The sequence below is a fragment of the Podarcis melisellensis genome (genome assembly GCF_964234715.1).
Source record: "Podarcis melisellensis genome assembly, chromosome: 8".
Lineage (NCBI taxonomy): Eukaryota > Metazoa > Chordata > Lepidosauria > Squamata > Lacertidae > Podarcis > Podarcis melisellensis.
The window spans coordinates 44,690,908-44,710,316 of NC_138540.1; the positions used below are offsets into that span (position 1 = coordinate 44,690,908).

Below are 19,409 nucleotides of genomic sequence, written 5' to 3' on the forward strand. Positions count from 1 at the left end.
TTGTATCTTGTCCAGACATTAAATATTGCTTTTCTGACAATATGGTTCTTAAAGACCTTGTTGATCTTAACCTTGTCATACCATAAATATGCATGCCATCCAAATGCATTGTTAAAACCTTCCAAATCCAGCACATCCGTGTCCTCCAGAAGTAGCCAGTCTTTTAGCCAGCAGAAAGCTGCGGCTTCATAGTACAACTTTAAGTCTGGCAGGGCAAAGCCCCCTCTTTCTTTTGCGTCCGTTAATATCTTAAACTTAATTCTGGGCTTTTTGCCCTGCCAGACAAATTTGGAGATATCTTTCTGCCACTTCCGGAAGCACTCCGTTTTATCTACAATCTGCAATGTCTGAAACAAAAATAACATTTTTGGCAATACATTCATCTTAATAGCAGCTATTCGACCTAACAATGAAAGTTTCAATTTTGACCAGCTATCCAAGTCTCTCTTAATTTCAGACCAACATTTTTCATAATTATCTTTAAACAGACTCAAATTCTTTGCTGTTATGTTTACCCCTAGGTATTTAACTTTCTTAACCACAGTTAACTCTGTCTCTCTCTGAAACCGTTCCGACTCAATATCTGTCAAGTTTTTTCCCAACACCTTGGTTTTTTGCTTATTTAGTTTAAATCCCGCCACCCGACCAAAATCCTGGATTAGTTGTAGTACTCTTTTCGTACTAGATTCTGGCTCCTGTAATGTCAGAACTAAGTCATCTGCAAACGCTTTAAGTTTGTATTGTTTCGCTCCGACCTGTATCCCTTCCACCAACCTGTCCCCTCTAATCGTGTTCAAGAGCACCTCCAGGACCGAGATAAATAGTAACGGGGAAATCGGACAGCCTTGTCGTGTTCCTTTTTCAATTTTAAACTCTTCTGTAACCACATTGTTAACTATCAGTTTAGCCTTTTGTTCTGAATATATTGCATCAATCCCATTCTCAAACCCCCGGCCCACTCCCATTTCTTTTAGATTCCCTTTCATAAACTTCCAGGATATGTTATCAAAGGCCTTCTCCGCGTCTATAAAAATTAAAACAGCTTTAGTATTTATGTCTGTTTGTAAAAGCTCCAATATATCTATAATGTTCCTTGTATTGGCAGACATATGTCTACCTGGGAGAAAGCCTGCCTGGTCTTTATGGATTACTTTGTTTAAAACCCTCTTGAATCTACTTGCCAAAACGTCTGCGAATATTTTGTAATCCACATTTAAAAGGGAGATGGGACGGTAGTTCTTAAGCTGTGTCTTTTCAGTTTCCGATTTTGGTATCAATGTGATGAAAGCTTCTTTCCACGATTCTGGCGCCTTCTTCCCCTCTAAAATTTCATTGCTGACCTCCATCAGTAGTTGTATCAAATAGTCTTTCAATGTCTTATAGTACTTGGAGGTCAGCCCATCTGGTCCTGGTGATTTGCCCTGTTTCATATTTTGGATGGCCTGCTCAATCTCTTGTCGTGTTATTTTGCCATTCAGAATTGATCTATTTTCTTCTGACAACTTTGCCAGTCCATTTGTCTTTAGAAATTGTTTAATCGCTGCTTCATCTTGTGGCCCTTGAGTGTATAATTTTTTGAAATATCTCTGGAAACACTTTCTAATCTCTCCGGGGTTCTGGATACATCTTCCTTCAATCTCTAAGTTTGTCACTGTGTTTAACTTTTGTCTCCTCTTCAACTGCCAAGCTAGCAGTTTTCCACATTTATTAGCCGACTCAAAAGTTTTTTGTTTCATTAGTTTGATTTTCCATTCTATTTCCTGATTTATCAGTTTACAATATTGTGCTTGGTAAAGTTTGATTTCTCTCAGAATCGGCTGGGACTTCGGATTAAGTCTTAACTTCTTCTCCAACTCCTTGATTTTTTCCAAAATTTTATCTTTCCTTTCGTTTTGTTTCCTTTTCTTTACTGTGTTCTGTTGTATCAGGAACCCCCTCATCACGGCCTTACTTGCGTCCCAGATAGTTCTTTTTTCCACTGTGGTGTTCATATTGATCTCAAAATAATCCTTTAGGGCTTTTTGGGCCTTCTTAGTGATCTCCTGATCTCTAAACAGGCCATCATTCATCTTCCATCTGAAGGAACCGGTTGGAATCAATGTCATGTCCATTCTCAGTGCGTTATGGTCGGAGCATGTCTTTGGGCAGATTTCCACCTTTCTGATCTTAGGTGCCAGACCTCTAGTTATCCATATCTGGTCGATTCTTGTCCAAGTCAGTTGGGCTTCAGAGAAAAATGTTCCTTCCCTTCCCAAGGGGTTTCTCACTCTCCAAATGTCAATCCAGTCCATATTGTCTGTCATTTCAAAGAAGGTCTTTGGTAGTCTCCCATCTTTAGAAATTTTTTGGCTCTGTGACTTATCCATATTGGTTGATACAACTCCATTCATATCTCCCATCATAATGATGTTGTTGTAGTCCAGATAGTCCAGCATGGTCTCATGCAACTTCTTATAGAATTCCGATTTTCCTTCATTTGGAGCATAAATTCCTAATATCAGTATTTTTTCCCCTTGATGTTGTATTTCTATCGCCAAAATTCTTCCATGCTCATCTTTAAACAGAAATTTAGGTGAAAGGCTCTCTTTTGCATAAATTACCACACCTCTCTTTTTAACTGTATCCGAAGATATAAATTCCTGACCAAGTCTTTTATTTATTAACACTTTTCTGTGGAGCCTGGTCACATGTGTTTCCTGTAAGCAAATAATGTCCAAATGTTCCTTTTTTAAAATGTGAAAGATTTTTCTCCTTTTTCCTGGAATGTTACAGCCATTTATGTTCCAGCTCAAAAGTTGCAGAGACATCCTGAATATATCTGGTTATTCTTGCTGTGGGGGTACCTTATTGTCAGATTTTTGGGGGTCCGAGGGTGCAGGAACCCCCGGAGGTTCAGGCCCTGGGGGTAATCCAAGTCCCTTATGAAGATCTTCTCCGTGTGCCACCAAAAACTTGTCTCTATCCTCCGGCGTTCTAATTTTAATCTTCCTCCCTCTGAAAGTAAACGACAAACCTTGGGGAAACTCCCACCTGAAGATGATTGAGTTGCTCCTTAGCAGTTTTACTAATTCCGAGTAGTCTGCTCGAAGATCCAACAGCTGTTTAGGAATATCCTTATAAATTTCAATTCTTTTGTCCAAAATATCCAGTGACTTTCCGTAGTGCAGGCCTAGAATCTTGTCCCTTTCCTCCTTTGATCTCAATATTATCAAACAGTCTCTGGGCTTCTCCTTCTTTATAAGTCTTCCAAGCCTAAAAGCAGATAGTATTTTAAAGTCTTTTTCTTCTAAGTTCCAAAACTTGGAAAATTCCTTGGTAAGGAACTCAGTTAAGTTACCTTCTTCCACTTCTGGAATTGAGCGTATCCTTAAATTGGCCTCCCTGTTCCGAAGTTCTGTCATGGAAAAGTAGATCTGGTGTTCTCCTACTTGTTTGCTGAGTGGTCTTACTTCTTTTTCAAGCTGTCCCAATCTTTGGCTAGTGTCTTCCGCCAGTTTCCGATTTTCACCTACAGCCTCCTTCAATTCTCCAATAGATTGAACATTCTGTGCAACTTGTCCAGTTAGTCTATTTAAACTTTCTGTGTTTAAGTCAATTTTAGCTGATTGCTGGTCAGCCTTTCTGTCCAGAGCCTCCAATTTTTCAAAAATTTTCTCCAAAATAGTGCCACTTGCTCCTGAGGCCATATCTTCCAGTTGTAATTCCTCAGTTTCTCCCTCCCCTGATTGTAGCAGGGAGGCCGCTTCTGCCTCAGGAGGCAAAGTAGTAGGCAAAGCAGGCACAGATGATCTACACTGTGAGACTGTCGGTAAAGTTAACGTTGTTTGTCTGGTTCTTCCCCTTTTTCTTGTTCCACTCATTCCAAAGTTATCTAAAAGCCAAGGTCAAACTGAATTGTTCCCATGAGAAAATAAGAGCCCAGATGATAACACTCAAACAGGAGGCCGGGAAAGAGAAAGTAAAACAAAGTCACTGCTGTAAATCCAAAAATCCTCTAGGTGGAGCTTAGAATGTCTTTGGGGAGGAAGTCCAATCCAATTAAAGTTAGTAAGTCTGAATTGATCTCCAAAGATCCTCACAAAGATAAGTTTTAGCAGAGTTAAAACTTAAAGCCAAACATTGTTTCCAAAAGTGCTTAGACCACAAGTGTTTCAAAGTAACAAATTCAAACTCAGTATGTTCCAAAGTTCAGATTCAAAGTATCCAAAGCTTGCAGGCTGACTGCTCAGTTACTCAGGCAGCTCCAGTACCTGGGTTTCTTACTTTTATTTGTAATCCAATAGATCAACAGAAGACAGGTACCCTTGTCTCAATGAAGGTCCAAAAAACAGCCACTTAAAGTCTTTAAATCAGCCAGAAACAACAGTTTAAATAGATGCCAGATCAGTCAATGCAAAAAATTACTCTTTGTCTCCACTCCTCCTGCTCTTTACTTTCAAGTTCAGTGTCAGCGGAAGACGGACTTCCTGTTTTTCGTCACTCCGCTTTCAGCCAAATTCACAATTTTTAGAGGCTTTAGAAGTATAGTGTCCAAATTACTCACGGGTTGTTGCTTTCCAAAGTTAGCAGTTTCAAGAAGAAAGGTCAGCGCTCACCGGCAACAGCGACGCGGCTTCGCTCCGTTGATCGCGCAGCGACCCACAGCGCCGCTACCCCCTCCGCGGTCCGGAGCCCCTTACGGGGTCCCTTCGTCGTTTTAGGGGCTGCTTTTGGCGCCCGCCGGGTCTCAGGACCACAGGCTTCTGCTGCCTGTGGTTTTTCTGGATGGGTCCCCGCTTCGCCGTAGCGGGCGACCCGTTTCAACGGAGCTACCCTCTCCCGTTCAGGAGCTGGCAGCCATTGCCGTTCGCGCCGCCTCCGGAAGTGACCTCCTTCTGACGTTTTTTCAATCACAAACCTTTCTCTGTCCGCAGGAACCATGACAACTCTGTTTTGCCTAGACCCAAGGATGTTTAGTTTATATGTTGATGACATTGTTTCATATTAGCTTGCAGTCAGCTAGTCTGGGCAGGCTAATTTGCATAGGCTAAACCCAGTTCAGGAGAACTGCTGCAACCTGTAATTTCCCATCCATGTCCCAAATATTATCTAAATGCTACCACATTGCGAATTTCTAACTCTAGATTTGTAACAATTCTTCACCCCCAAAGTAGACTTGAAGGTATGCTTTTGTATGTCGTCATAGGGTGGGAGCCACCAGAGTTCCTACTCGTCCAGGGGCGCCGACTTATAAAAAATATTGGGGGGGCCCATACCGACTTATAAAAAATATTGGGGGGGCCCAAGACCTCCAAACCACTGCTGCTGGGGGAACGAAAGGGGCGAGCCCCGGGCTGCCCCGACCTTAAGTGAACCTGTGAGGGCCCGCCCTTTGCGGCAGCCGATTGGCTGCCGCCGTGGGCGGTAAATATTAATGATGTATCATTTTTGTGCTTCATGCTGTGGCCACAGACATGTGATCTGATGGTGAATTTGGGGTGACCCAATGCAAAAACCCTGAGAATCCCTGTGGATCCATGCTTTGTAACCACGTTTTTGCACCATTGCAGCCCCAGGCAACAGTGGGTGTGTGATTTTGGGGGGGCAGGCTGTAGCCATGGACATGCTATGTGCTCTGATGGTGAATTTGGGGTGACCCAATGCAAAGATCCTGAGGATCCCTGTGGATCCATGTTTTGTAACCACGTTTTTGCACCATTGCAGCCCCAGGCAACAGTGGGTGTGTGATTTTGGGGGGGCAGGCTGTAGCCATGGACATGCTATGTGCTCTGATGGTGAATTTGGGGTGACCCAATGCAAAGATCCTGAGGATCCCTGTGGATCCATGTTTTGTAACCACGTTTTTGCACCATTGCAGCCCCAGGCAACAGTGGGTGTGTGATTTTTTTCTGAACTGGTATGTTAGGACCGGTAATAGTCAGACTCATGTGTATTTAAGATGTGGATTTGCCACTGTTAATCTCCCTGGAATTAGCATATGTGAAGAGATAATTAACCTAGGCACACTCCCTGGGTTGTGTATTAGACCTTGTAACCTTAGCCAAATCAACAAGTTTTAATGAAGTCAGACAGAATTCTTGGTGAGGTGACTGGGGATGACTCTCATTTGCAAATGTGTGGATTTCCTCCCTCTCTCAAGGGCTAAGTGTGAATAAGTGTAAAAAGCTGGTCCTTTTTGAGGTAATGAGCTTTAGCACATCAAAGGAGGGGCCCTCTTCTGGGATATAAAAAAGACCAGAACTTAGGGAAGGGGACAGGAAAAGGGTTGGAGTTAAGGGTGATGCAACCAGGAAGCAGAGAGGAACCATTATTCTGAATTGTGCCCTACAGTGCAAGATAGAGAAAGAATGGTGCTGGACTCATTGTTGCTGCTACTATGGAATAAGCTGGCACGTTTTGGGGTGCTGGTGCTATGAGCCCCTCCACTGAAAGCTCCAGGTTGTATATATGTGTAAACAAACCACATAACTTAAATACATTATAGCCTCCATTGTGCCTTATTCTCGAAGGAAACACTAACCCCGGCAAGTCGCCAATGGACATAATTAAGCGGTGATTGATGATAGCCAGGCATAAATCTTGGCTATCAAATTCACACTAGAGGTAAGAGTGAACAGGAGATTAGCCTCTGATGCTCTGAAAAAGCCATTTTCTAAGTCAGGAGACTGAGAAGCTGTCAGCTCCTGGGAATCTGGACGGGGCTGAGTGACTTAGACCAGAGGAATCAAAGCCATGTAAGAACACTGATGGGCTTTGGGTACACAAAGCTTCCCTTTCTCTAATTATCTTTGAAATGGTTATAATTTGCAACAGAGAGAGGTTTCTCTGTCTGCCAGTTGAAATTTACATCTGGTGTGTGAGCTACATTCTAGTTTTAAGAAGAGACAATCCTTAAAGGGCTGAAGGCAGATAAAAAAACATGCTCTAATTGTTTGAGCCAACAAAATTTTAAATGATCAAGGGAGTTCTGAGTGCTAAGAATTCTTATATATTTCAAAAGTTCAATCTTTCTATTTAGAAGACCAGGCAGATAGTAATCACCTTTCATGGGTGGTATAGGTAGGCTACATAAAGAGCAGCAAACAGTACACTGCCACACATCCTATGCAAGATATCTGCATTGGGGGAAGACATATTAGATGGACATTACCTGTGGCTGGTAAAATAAGGCAGATTTTAGGAAATCAGACCATGATTAAGCTAGCTCATAAATAAGAAAAGTAACTAGTTTATATTTTATATTTTATATATTCTAGAAAACCTAAGGCCATGCTTCATAAAACCTGGATATCAGAAAAAAACAAAATTTCTCACACTAAGTTAGTTTGATGCAGAATGTTGAAGAAGCAAAAAGCCATTGGTAAATGCTGCTAGATCTTTAAGGACAGAGAAATCTGATGATCAAATTAAGAGGCTCTTAGTACAGTGAAGTGCATATAAGACTCTCTTAAGAAGAAAAAAGGAGTGTTATAATCATTTTGGAAAGATATTGGGCATAAGTGTTTAGCACTTTTGACTTACATTGCTCGTTTATTTATGCCAAAGTACTCATAGATTAAATTACTTCTGAAGTGGAAAAGGAGTTTGGGAACTGGTTTTTTAGACTGGCAAGGGACCCAGGTTAATCTGTCTCCATCCTTGAATTACAGGTGGTGCAGAATGGGCCTGCCCCCATTATATTTTCTGACAGTCCCTTCAGCCCCTCTCTTGAGAAGGCTACACAGGACTCTGATTTGCCCAAAATAGGGCTTGTATACACTCACTTCTGTTTTCCTGCATTATTTCAGCACTGGACAGAGAGTTGAACTTGGATCAAGGAATCCTAGGATTAAATGCCCACTGAGCCTTTAAGGCTAGACTCTCTGGGCATTGACTAGTTCCCAGGATTATCATGTGGATCAAAGCATGTTGTCTTGGAAGAAGAGCAGGATGCCTGCAATAGATGTAACACAAAGCCTACAGCCCAGAAAACAGCCCTAAATGGTCCTTCAGCATGTGATGCAGAAGTAGGGACCATTCTGTAGCATGAACAGTATGAGGAGGCAAAACTATCATACCCAGGGGAGCTGTTAAAGATCTATAAGAAGAACAGCCTTCGCCAAGCATTGCCCTGCAGGTGCGTGACTGTGCTGATTGGGGCTGCTGAGAGCTGGACTCCAAACCACCTGGAAGGCACCAACTTGAAGAAGACCAAACAGTACTAGAAAAACTGAATGTCCTCCAAGAGGCTAATGATTTAAAATGTATACCCCAGCAAATGCAGGTTGTGAAACAGCAAGGTGTACACTGCAAGGTGCCTTAGTGGTTTGTGTGCATTATGTGTACATGCACCAGAGATGTGATGCATTGACTCCCCACTCCAGTAACAAACAAACAAACAAAACACAAAATAAGACATAAAACCAAAAACTAACTGCAGTCTTGGATAATGAAAAGAGACTATGGATGCAATTTTATAACCACTTGCTGAGGCATAACTTAAGCATCATTGAACTCAGTAAGACTTGCTTCTCAGCAGACATGCGCAAGATTCTGCTGCTAATCTACTTTCTACTTCCATCATAATTACAGGTATAAAATGTCAATGTTTGCCTTTAAGATTGGTGGTTTGAACAGTGTTGCTATGGCCACCAGTGAAGTGGCAAATATTTACTCATGTGTGTATAGTAGGGATTTACAGGACTGGTGAAAGATGGTTGGATTTAGGCTTCTTTGAGAAATGTGTAACACAGGCTACCCCACTTTCTCAGATTTAGAATCAATGGGGACAATTGCCCAGACTTCACTCTTCACAGCCTAACAGAACAAGAGAGAGAGAGAGAGAGAGAGAGAGAGAGAGAGAGAGAGAGAGAGAGAGAAGAAAAGAAAAGAAAAGAAAAAAGTTGATTTGTTTTAGGATATGCAAGGTACTATTTAAATTCTAAAGAAATTAGCCTAGAGACATATTTTAAAGAAAGGACAGATAGAGTCTGATTGTTTCATTGAAAGATTTGACAGTGACCTAGCAATGGCACTAAAAATACAAAAAACTGTCAAAAGATAGCCAAGAGCTCCTCTCTAAGTTCACTTTGCAGCTATTTCTAATAGAAAAAGATCTCAAAATAGAAATTATATATGACTTATCTTTGGAAGAAAAAGTGACAGAACTGACAGGAAAGATAAAAGAACTAAAACAGCTTCTGAAGCATTTAATATGTTCATGAAGTCCAAAAAAAGCCTTTTCTTAAATGGAAGGTGCTATATATTAAATAGATGCCCAGCTTGCATAACTGGAAAACAGATCTGAGTCCAAATTTGAAGGCCAGATGGGATGAAGAAGGTCTGAAGAAACAAAATATGATGGGCTTTCCAGCAGATTGGTTCTCTAAACAATTCCCTGAAATTCGTCTCACTGTAGATCAAATTGAACATACCCATTGAGCCCTAGCCCCAAAGCCTAAATAAGGATTTCCCTCATAGGACATAATCATTCATTCACAAACAGTGCTATAAAGGAACATCTTGAAACTGACTAGGCAAATTGACCAGATAAAGCTGAAGGGGACATAGATTGAACTTTATCAAAACTTGAAATCTTTGACTGCAAAAAAGACATCCACTGTATTTCTGCACAGCTAAACTTAGTGAGGCTAACATCAGATACAAATGTGGATTTCCTTTTATGCTGTGGTCTTCCATGACACATGCTGCTAAGAACAAGATGAGGCTGCAGATATTTTTGACTGCAGACTTAACACTCCAAAAGACAAGGAAAGAAAAAGAAATGTAAAATGAAAACTGAAAATTGCAATTCCCTTGTTAGAATCAGATGTTAAAATATACTATGTTATTTTGGACTAATACTTGTATTCTCTGCTGAGCTTTTGTCTGCAAAATGGCAGTTTTATTAACTGTAATATATATGTTTACTGCTTGTAGGGTGAGTGGGAGGTTGCCTCTGGTCTCTAGTTAAGAAGGTTTCTCTGTTCACTTCTTTTTATTCCTGTTAACAGCATCTCTCTCTACTACATTTAGGGAACATTCACCAATTCATCTTAAAAAAGGTTTTGTCTCCAGGTTGTGCTGTTGTAAAATGGTGATCTCTTAAACAGTGAGGTCTGGAGATGGTGAGGAGCATAGGAGCATGGGGGAGGTTTAGATATGATTATGAAGTCTCCATTTGTTCAGGGTGCATGGTATCAAAATGAGTTATGAACTATTTTATATACTTGGCTATAACATAGATTGAATCACACAAATTATATCCAGCACACAACAACTTTTAAAATATGACTTGAAGCTAAAGATTGGAAAGATTAAATTGATTGTATAAGATAAAAACGTTTAGTGTAAGGGGGTTGGGTTCACTGATTAAAAGAAGACACATTTTGAGTCTTATTTTTTAAAAAAACAAAACAAAACCAAGCCAGATATACTGTTCTTATATGAAACCCTTTGTGAAAACGTCATGTTAACAAGAATATACTCTTTGCCCTCTGGAAGGTTGCCGAGATGGGTGTGTCCTCCTCCTTCCTAAACAGTTCTCCCACCCACATCCTAAACAGTTAAGAGCCATTTGACAATGGATGCAACCTATTCCCAAAGGAGGTGAATGAGATCACGATTATTGGAGATCTTCATAGAAATCCCCATTGGTTGCATCAAGCAGGATGTTGGATCATATTGCCTTATATTATTAGAAGATGCTTCCCCCTACTTTTTGCTTATGTACACATGGGTTGCTTAAAACAGTGAGACTATTCGGGGGGTGGGTTGGGGGGCTTGGGGTGTTTCAAGTTACATTTGAACACTGCTGTCCAGTGAGGGGGCTGGGATGTCTTCACTTACCTTTTGGGAGGTATTGCAGGGGAGGGAAAACCAAACTCCTATTCAGTAAGCTGTCATCTACACACCTGCAACGGAAGTCCCAAATGTACACACCTTAACCTCAAAGTAGATGTAGGTTACATTTTAAATTGGATTTTTTTTGGGGGGGAAGCAGGCCTTTTCTTGGGGGGGCTGAGTTGGCTATGTATTTTTTTATTGATTGGAGGGCAGCTGCCCCCCCCGGCACCCCCCCTTGGCTGCGCCCATAGAAGCTGGTTTGAGGAATACACACTGAACAGAAATATATCTCACAAACTTACAGGAGGAAAGATAGCGATTGTCTACAACTTCAAACACTAACAGTGGGAGCAGGTTAGAGCCCAAGTAAACAGCAACAGCCTTAGATGATATATTGCAGGGGTCAGCAAACGTTTTCAGCAGCGGGCCCGTCCACTGTCCCTCAGACCTTGTGTGGGGGGGTGAACTATATTTTTTTGGGGGGGGGCGAAATGAACAAATTCCTATGCCCCACAAATAACCCAGAGGTGCATTTTAAATAAAAGGACACATTCTACTCTTGTAAAAACTCGCTGATTCCTGGACCGTCCACGGGCCAGATTTAGAAGACGATTGGGCTGGATCCGGCCCCCGGGACTTAGTTTGCCTACCCATGATATATTGGCATGAGCAGCTGTTTCACCCATGCTGGGCCCATACAGGAAACTATCTTACAGTGAGTCAGACTGTTTCTCCTTCCAGCTCAGTATTGTCTACACTGACTGGCAGCAGCGGTTCTCCAGGATTTCAGAGAGGTTCTCTCCCAGCCACACACGAGGATGCCGGGGATTGAACGTGGGTCCTTCTGTATGCAGAGCAGATTCTCTGCCCCTGAGGCAGACCTTCCGCAAGGTGCACTTTTACACTGTTATCAAAAATCATAGTCATCAGGCTGCGAGGAAAGGCTCCAGTTCCCGCAAGCGGCCGCAGGGGGGCGATGGGTGGCGGGGGCGATGGGTGTTGTCCCACCGGCAAGTTTTCTGTCGGAGGCAGACCCGGGACGGCGGTGCAGCAGATGCTCATGGAGGGCTTGGGAGCGCGCAGCGTCTTGGTGACCGGAGCCAACCGCGGCATCGGCCTGGAGCTGGTTCGCCAGCTCCTGGAGATGCCCAACCCGCCGCAGTGGCTCTTTGCCTGCAGCCGGTCTCCGGAGGGGGAGCGCGGGCAGGTAAGAGGCTCAAGCCCCAACATGGGCTGCTTGGGAGCCGCTTCTTTGGGGACGGAGGAGGGTTCTCGGAAGCAAGTCCCGCTTTGGTCCCTGGGGCTTCGTTCCCAGTAAGCTGGCGCAGCATTGCAGCCTTGGTCGGTGGGAAGCCCCATTGAATTGAGCAGGGTTTATTTCCCAGCGAACGGGTGGAGATTGGGGCTGGTCGGGTGACTGGGAATTGAGGGAAGAGCAGCACTTTCTGGGAATCGAAGCGTAGGAGTCAGGAAGTTACTTTGCACTAGTTGTTGCTGTCGCGTGTTAGGTAAGAACTTTCACCCCCAAAGGCGAAGGAAATCACTACTCATTGTGTTTATTTAAACTCCTAGGTTAGCTAAGAGCTCAAGAAGAGGGGTATAAAGTAAATCATCAGTTTTGAGTGCTCTGGAGTACAGACCGTGAGCTTGAGCAGAAAACAGGAGATGAACCTTGAATTATCAGTCTCATCAGCACTGGCTTGAGACTTTGATCTGTAATGAAACAAGGTGTGAAATCATTAAGGGTTGGCTATCCACAAATCATTCTTATGTCAACGTTAATCTAAAATTGTCTTGACCTCCCAGCTGCCAATGCAAAATAAATTACCATATTCATGATCAATATTTTATTTGAATGCAAAAGATTGCTATGCCCGTTAGTCTTCCAATCCTGTCAGAGCACTTGGACCCATTTCAAGAAGAATTAGTAGGGATACAACAAGTCTAAACATGTTTTAATTCCCACTTATTCCAATGAGTGCTTAAATGTGGCTGGATCATGCTCAGGATTTCTTTTTTACAATAATAATAATATCCTGAAGTAATAGTGTATACTCCGACAGCAGCCTACCTGATATAATTTTACTTCTTAATATTTATTGTTCTGCTCTTTATGCCTTTCCAGGAACTGAGGAAATTAGCTTCCAGTCATCCAAACCTTGTGATGGTGAAGTTGGGTATGCCTTCTCTCCCACTTACCTTTTAGCCTTCATACAGCCAGCATATGTTCATGGGACTCTCTCACTTTCACTCCTCCCCCTTCTTTTGCAGCAAACCCTTCTGCATCATTCCATCTTCTCCCCAAAGGATGGAGGAAATAGCCTCTTGGTTTGGATCCTGGTAGCTAGAGATCTGTGCCCTATTTCTTCAGCCATTTGCATCTTAGCTAGAATATGGCATTGGCTGCTATAGAGGGAGGAAGTTTAATGCCGATCCTCCGTCCACAATTTGTAGTTTTTCATAATTCTGTTACCTAGTGTCACGGGTACAGTGGCTACTTCAGAAGTGCAGGTTCCCATCACGATAGTCACAACCGTGCCCCCTCACTGCCATAAACCCCTTCTATGAGTGCTCCAAACTTCATATATTAGAACAGGAGGTTTTAACCTGCTGCTGCAGAACACCAGGCATCATTCTTGATTTTTAAAAAGATAAACGCAGTGATCTAGGCTAATCAGAGAAGAGATAAGAACTTCTCACGAAATCCTTTACAAAGCTGAAGACCGGTGTAAGTAAATAGTGCCTTATGATTCTATATAGCATTAAATAAGGGCACTGTTATGCATATGATTCAATAAACAATACCATCTACCAAATTCTAGCCTCCTTTGAAAATGTAGAATATTGCCCATACAGGAAGACAGACGAGTTTACGTACTATATACAGAAGTTTGCATTTTCAAGGGATCTTGAAAAACCATTTCTTCTTGCCAGTCTGTCACTAACAGCACACGTTTCTCTGACTAACAATGTATTGATCTTCCCTCAAATAAGGATGATGATCCTGATCGCAAGCAGATTACTGTTGCTTCACTTTTTCTGTCAATAAACATGAAGAAGCAGTTGGCTTGTGCTTCATTGTTCAAGAAAGGATAAAGAGTTGTCACCAACTAAGTTTTACCCTTTTAAAGTAATGAAGCTAAGTTAGCCGTGTCTATTATTTTAGTGGTTTTTGCCAAATGAGCAAGCAAGCAAGCAAACAAACAAACAAACAAACAAACAAACAAAAAACACCATTGGGTTACAATGGTTTTGCCCATAACAGAATCTATAATCTTATAGGGGCAAAATAGGTCATTTGGTCTCTTAACTGCATCTGGCCAAAAAAGAAGCCTCAATGATATTTTCCTGCAGTCTTCCAACAAAAAGTCTGTGTCTCCACCTTTTCTTTTTTGGCTTTCTTTGAAAGCATATTTGTAGTTCCGAATATAAGTGGGTTTGTTAACATTGTGTGCTTTATGTTAATGGGTTTGATTTATATTAATAATGGTTTTGTGTTGCACAAATGTGAATTAGAGATAGAGGTGTAAGGTTTAGTTGGTTATTCTAAAGCAGGGGTGTCCAATGTGTTGCCCTCTGAATACTGTGCTACTCTCAATTCCCATCAGCCCCCCAAAGCACAGCCAGTTGTCAGGGATGATGGGAGTTGGCTCTCTAGGTGTTGTTGTAATACCACATGGGCCACTCTTGTTCTAAAATGTGTTTGTTAAGGTGTTTCTAAAATATTTAAAGACCATTTCAAAAAAAAAATTTAATGTATAATTCTGTGTAGTTTAGATTACCTCCTGAAGTTGGGCATTAACAACTACAATGAACTTACTGGGAGCACTTTGAGAACCATTCTTTCTTTTGTATTGCTGTAGCTGAAGTTCATACTTCAGGACAGTCACAGTTGCTCCCAGTGCTCCCCAACTCTTCGTGCTTCTAACCATCTCTTTTGTTTCTGCTTTTGCAGATGCTACAAATCTTGCGAGCATTACAGAAGCTGCAGCCTTTGTTGGGGACCACCTGAAAGACACAGGGCTGAATGTGCTAATAAACAATGCTGGCATTTTGAAAGGCATGACGCTAGACACTGTGAGCGAGGAAGACATGGAAGATGTATACAAGACAAATGTGACTGGGCCATTGCTAGTGAGCAAGGTACAGGGGCTTGGGGGTGCAAATGCCAAGCTCGGAGCAGTCAAATGATTCACTTCATCTGATGCATGAAGTGTCCTTTGCAGATAAATATGTCCAAGGGTGTGGGGAGTGTAAACAGTTGGGTCAAAATATCACTAAAAGTAAGAAATGCATGCTACATCAGTTAAAAGGTAAAGGGACCCCTGACCATTAGGTCCAGTCGTGAACGACTCTGGGGTTGCGACGCTCATCTTGCTTTATTGGCTGAGGGAGGCGGCTTATAGCTTCTGGGTCATGTGGCCAGCATGACTAAGCCGCTTCTGGTGAACCAGAGCAGTGCATGGAAATGCTGTTTACCTTCCCGCCGGAGCGGTACCTATTTATCTACTTGCACTCTGTGCTTTCGAACTGCTAGGTAGGCAGGAGCAGGGACCAAGCAACGGGAGCTCACCCCGTCGTGGGGATTCGAAACGCCGACCTTCTGATCTGCAAGCCCTAGGCTCTGTGGTTTAACCCACAGCGCCACCCGCATCTCTACATTAGTTAGGTATATCCTAAATCAGGGATAGCCAACAGGTAGATCGCAATCTACTGGTAGATCACGTGGTGCCTGTGGTAGATTACGGTAGATCTTAGGACCCCTCCCACCCCCACCCCAAAAAAGCTCAACAACTTTGGTCAATCCAGTGGGTAGATCACCACCAGTTTTATTATAGTGAGAGTCTCTTCGAAGTTGGACAAGGCTGTCCTAAATATATGTAAAATAAGCATAATGACCATTCACAATAGTACTTATTTGTCGCTATGCAAACATCATACCTGTGCTAACAGGGATGTTGTCAGGGTCAGGCTTTGGGGCTCCAGACAGCAGAAGGAACCGCAGAGACCCAAAAGACAGTGGGGCTGGCTTGCCATATTTTGAAGCAAGTGTAGTAATGCACGTTGCCATTGAAAGAGCTCCCCTTACATTAAGTCTGGGGTCTAAAACTACCAAAATGCAGCATTCAAGTTGGCAGTAGATATCCGGGTAATCAAAGTACTCTTCACTGGTTTCTGAATGTAAAGAGATGTACGCTTCCTGAAAATTCTGGTAGGAGGGGCCACCACTGACATACTGAATCCACTGCCTAATGAAGGAGTCTTCACAAATGTCAAATGTGCTGGAGCCACAGTGGCATGAGAACTGCTGCTGGCTGAACCACACACAAAGTTAGCATCAAGCTCCTTGGCCTGCAGGTGCTCTGTCTCCCTTTTCCAGATTCCACAGTTGTAACACGTCATGCAAACTGAGAAGTTTGTGTTACCTGAGTTTTATGCAGGATTTGAATGAGTGAAGATGAAGTGTTGCTGGGAATAAAATGGCAGAATAGTGCACTGTGTAGACAACGGTGTCCCATCTTTTCTGGGCACAAGAAAGAGGTAGAACAAAATGGGGGAGGAATCATTAACAATGGCTTGAACTCTTTGCGGGGAGGATGGGGTAAAAATGGCATTACTTATAATACAAGTGTAGATTGTTACACAAGAATAAATACATAAGTCAAATGAAGTGGGTACTGAGTTTTCCTGGATTATTTTCTCTCTTCCTCTCTTTCCTCAGGCTTTTCTGCCTCTGTTAAGGAAGGCAGCCCAAGGAAGTTCGCAGAAAGGGCTGAGCTGCAGCAAGGCAGCTATTGTCAACATCTCCTCTCTATTAGGCTGTATTGAGTTAGTCCCCGCAACCTATTCCAAGCCTGTAATTGCCTACCGCTGCAGCAAGGTAGGTGACATTTCTTGCACCCAAGTAATATGTCGGCTGCCCTGCTACTGGGCACACTCCCTATCCAAACAAGTGGCTGTATCTAAGGCAGCTCACGGTCCTAGTTTTCTTTTGCAAATATAGGACACTGGGCCACATCACATTCTACAGATGTGAATTTTAAGAAGCCCAGGTTTGCAAATACTAGTCAGAATTATCAGGGAAGTATCATTTGCAGCAGCTTCCCAAAGAGGGAACGACTCTGTGGCAAGCCCAGGTGGTCCTGCTGATGTTCCACAACAAAAGAGACGGGGGCTTTAACCTTTCCATGGTGATGTTCGCTACCCACTTTATCTCTCTTTCCCTTTCAGGCTGCTCTCAACATGCTGACAAAGTGCCAGTCTCTGACTTACAAGGAGGATGGGATTTTGTGTACTGCAGTTCACCCAGGGTGGGTGAAGACAGACATGGGCACCCAAGAGGTGGGTGCCAATTTTTTGGGAGGAGCTCCTTTAAAAGATAGTTAAATAACATAAGCAAAACTACTGAAGATTGTTAGACACCCCCACTCCCAGGAAGTATGCACAAAGTGTGTTCCTTTCACATAAGAGAGGCAGTTGTCTAGATCACTGGGGGAAGAAAACCCTTTTCAGGGTGCATTCCCTTGATGCAAACTGGTTAAGGGCTGGAACCAGCAGAGGCAAAACTCAACTTTTTTTTTTACTCAGTGTGTCTCTCTCACACCCATGTACACCCATACTGTAGCAGATGGCTCAAAGGCCATACCATGGAGTATGGCAGCTAGAGGGTCTTTTCCAAGGAGACTCCTCTAGCTGAGCTGATACATTCCAGGGTTGAACCTCTGAGCTCATGTATGCACCTGCCAGGCAGTCTCTCTCTTCATCGCCTCAAAGAGGAAAAGGAGAAATAGTGAAGGTAGGTTGATTTCCAGAGCACAAAGACCAGCAGGCAGGAAAGTGTGAGCTTGCTTGTCATGGCAGAAGAAGCAGGTGAAGTCAAGGGCTTCCATGTGGTAGGATCTAAGGTAAGAGACAGTTGGCTGGTGGAATGGTGATGCAGACTAGCTCTGGCTCACAGATTGGTGGGTCCCCATCCCTGTTGTAGGCTAGGTTGGCCAGATTTGGCAATTTTCATGGGCTGCTCTGTTCTCCACTGTGGTCCAAGAGCCACAAGTGTATTTCTCCACCCATACAGACCTTGTGAGTGAGGTTCTATGATAAAAGCTGCACCATTTATCATGATACATACATTATCAAATATATCCAGGGTATTATGTACAAAACTCAGAGACACTCAACATTAAACCCTGATACAGGGTTGAAGGGAGTAGAGATAGGGTCAAGTTCTCGACACAGAAAAAGTGCGCCCAAAGGACTCAAAGTGGTCAATGTTGTCAAAGGCTGGCAGGAGGTCAGCATTTTGTGGGGAGCGAGCCAGGCAGAGGCTTTTCCAGTGAGACTAGCTGCTTATCCTCTTACAGCCAGATTGGTTGTTGGGGTCAGACAACTGAGAGCAAAATCTGGCACTATAAATGTTTAAATGAATGAATGAATTATTCCTTCACACACCACATGTAGGAGGATAAATCCAGCTGTCCACAAAGAAGAGCCATTGGCTGTGCTTCTCACTGTTGTTTGTCTCTTGCAGGCTGTCATGACTGTCGATGAGAGCGTGCGAGGGATTCTCCAGGTGCTTCCTAACCTCGTTGATGAGCACAATGGCACTTTAGTTGACTGGAAGGGCAAGAAACTACCTTGGTGAATGTACTGAGTCTCTAGTAGAAACTGCTCTGCCCTCATGAGTATGGTTCCCTCCATAGGTGAGTGGGAACTAGTGGAAACATAGTCGTGCTTATGTATCTGCTATGCTGAATTGTTGATATTTGTTCACAAATAAATACAACTATTGAAGTTCTCCTGGCTTCTCCTGCTTCTTTATCTTAGGGCAGACCTGTTGTTAAGTTTCCTCACACCCATCCCAAACCCATGGGATACTACAGTGGAGCTATTTCTATAAATCAGTAACAGCCTGAGAGTTAGAGAAGGTGACATTCTTTTTCCAAGACAGATGCTCAGATCATTCGATAAATACTGGAAAGGCAGCATCGCTCAAGTGCCAGAATCACTTTGTAGACCTGATGCTGATATTCATTGCTAACACAGGAGCAATCTAACCACAAGCTTAGTTCCTGGGCCTAATTTTCACTTTGCTTACTTCATCACTTTAGATTAAGTTGGCTTAATGTCTCTTCCGGGAAAACTGATAGAATGCAGGAATAAAGGGAAAGCTACTAAGCATGTAGAACAAGTGGGAGGAAACTTTCTCAACTCAGGGGCCACATTCCCTCAGGGGTAACCTGGCAGCGACATGCCAGTGGTGGGCAAGGCAAGAGGCAAAAGTGGGCAGAGCAATGGGTGTGTCTTTTGCCCTTTGTACAATAGGCTACATACCAGCCATTCAGAAGCCACAGGTTGACATATACCGTACATACCTCTCTATCCTCCATCAAGGGAAGCAAAAAGCATTAATGAAATTCAAGGACACAGTTCAGGCAAAACCAGCTGAGGGTGTGGAGGAGGACTACAGAAAGGTGGGGTGTGGAATGGAGCATGGTTGGGGAGAGTCGTGAGGGCCTAGAGGGCTACATTCGGCCTTGGGCCTGAGGTCCTCCACTCTGATATAGAAAGACAAGATTTGCTAAAGA

General features: G+C 43.0%; 1 protein-coding gene across 2 annotated transcripts in view; it reads left to right on the forward strand.

The window, feature by feature from the left end:
- Window positions 1-18,619, forward strand: part of LOC309375039 (C-signal-like) — a 22,390-nt gene extending 3,771 nt beyond the window's left edge. Inside the window, exons 1-6 of one of the 2 annotated variants that reach the window (XM_081920423.1) lie at window positions 11,789-12,031; window positions 12,950-13,001; window positions 14,780-14,967; window positions 16,547-16,705; window positions 17,056-17,166; window positions 18,353-18,619. In XM_081920423.1, the coding sequence (XP_081776549.1) occupies window positions 11,801-12,031; window positions 12,950-13,001; window positions 14,780-14,967; window positions 16,547-16,705; window positions 17,056-17,166; window positions 18,353-18,466 (855 nt within the window). In that variant the 5' untranslated portion in view covers window positions 11,789-11,800 and the 3' untranslated portion in view covers window positions 18,467-18,619. Of the gene's footprint in view, window positions 1-11,788; window positions 12,032-12,949; window positions 13,002-14,779; window positions 14,968-16,546; window positions 16,706-17,055; window positions 17,167-18,352 lie in introns of those variants that run through there. The other variant, XM_081920422.1, reaches the window with a different exon arrangement.
- The last annotated feature ends 790 nt before the right edge of the window (window positions 18,620-19,409 follow it).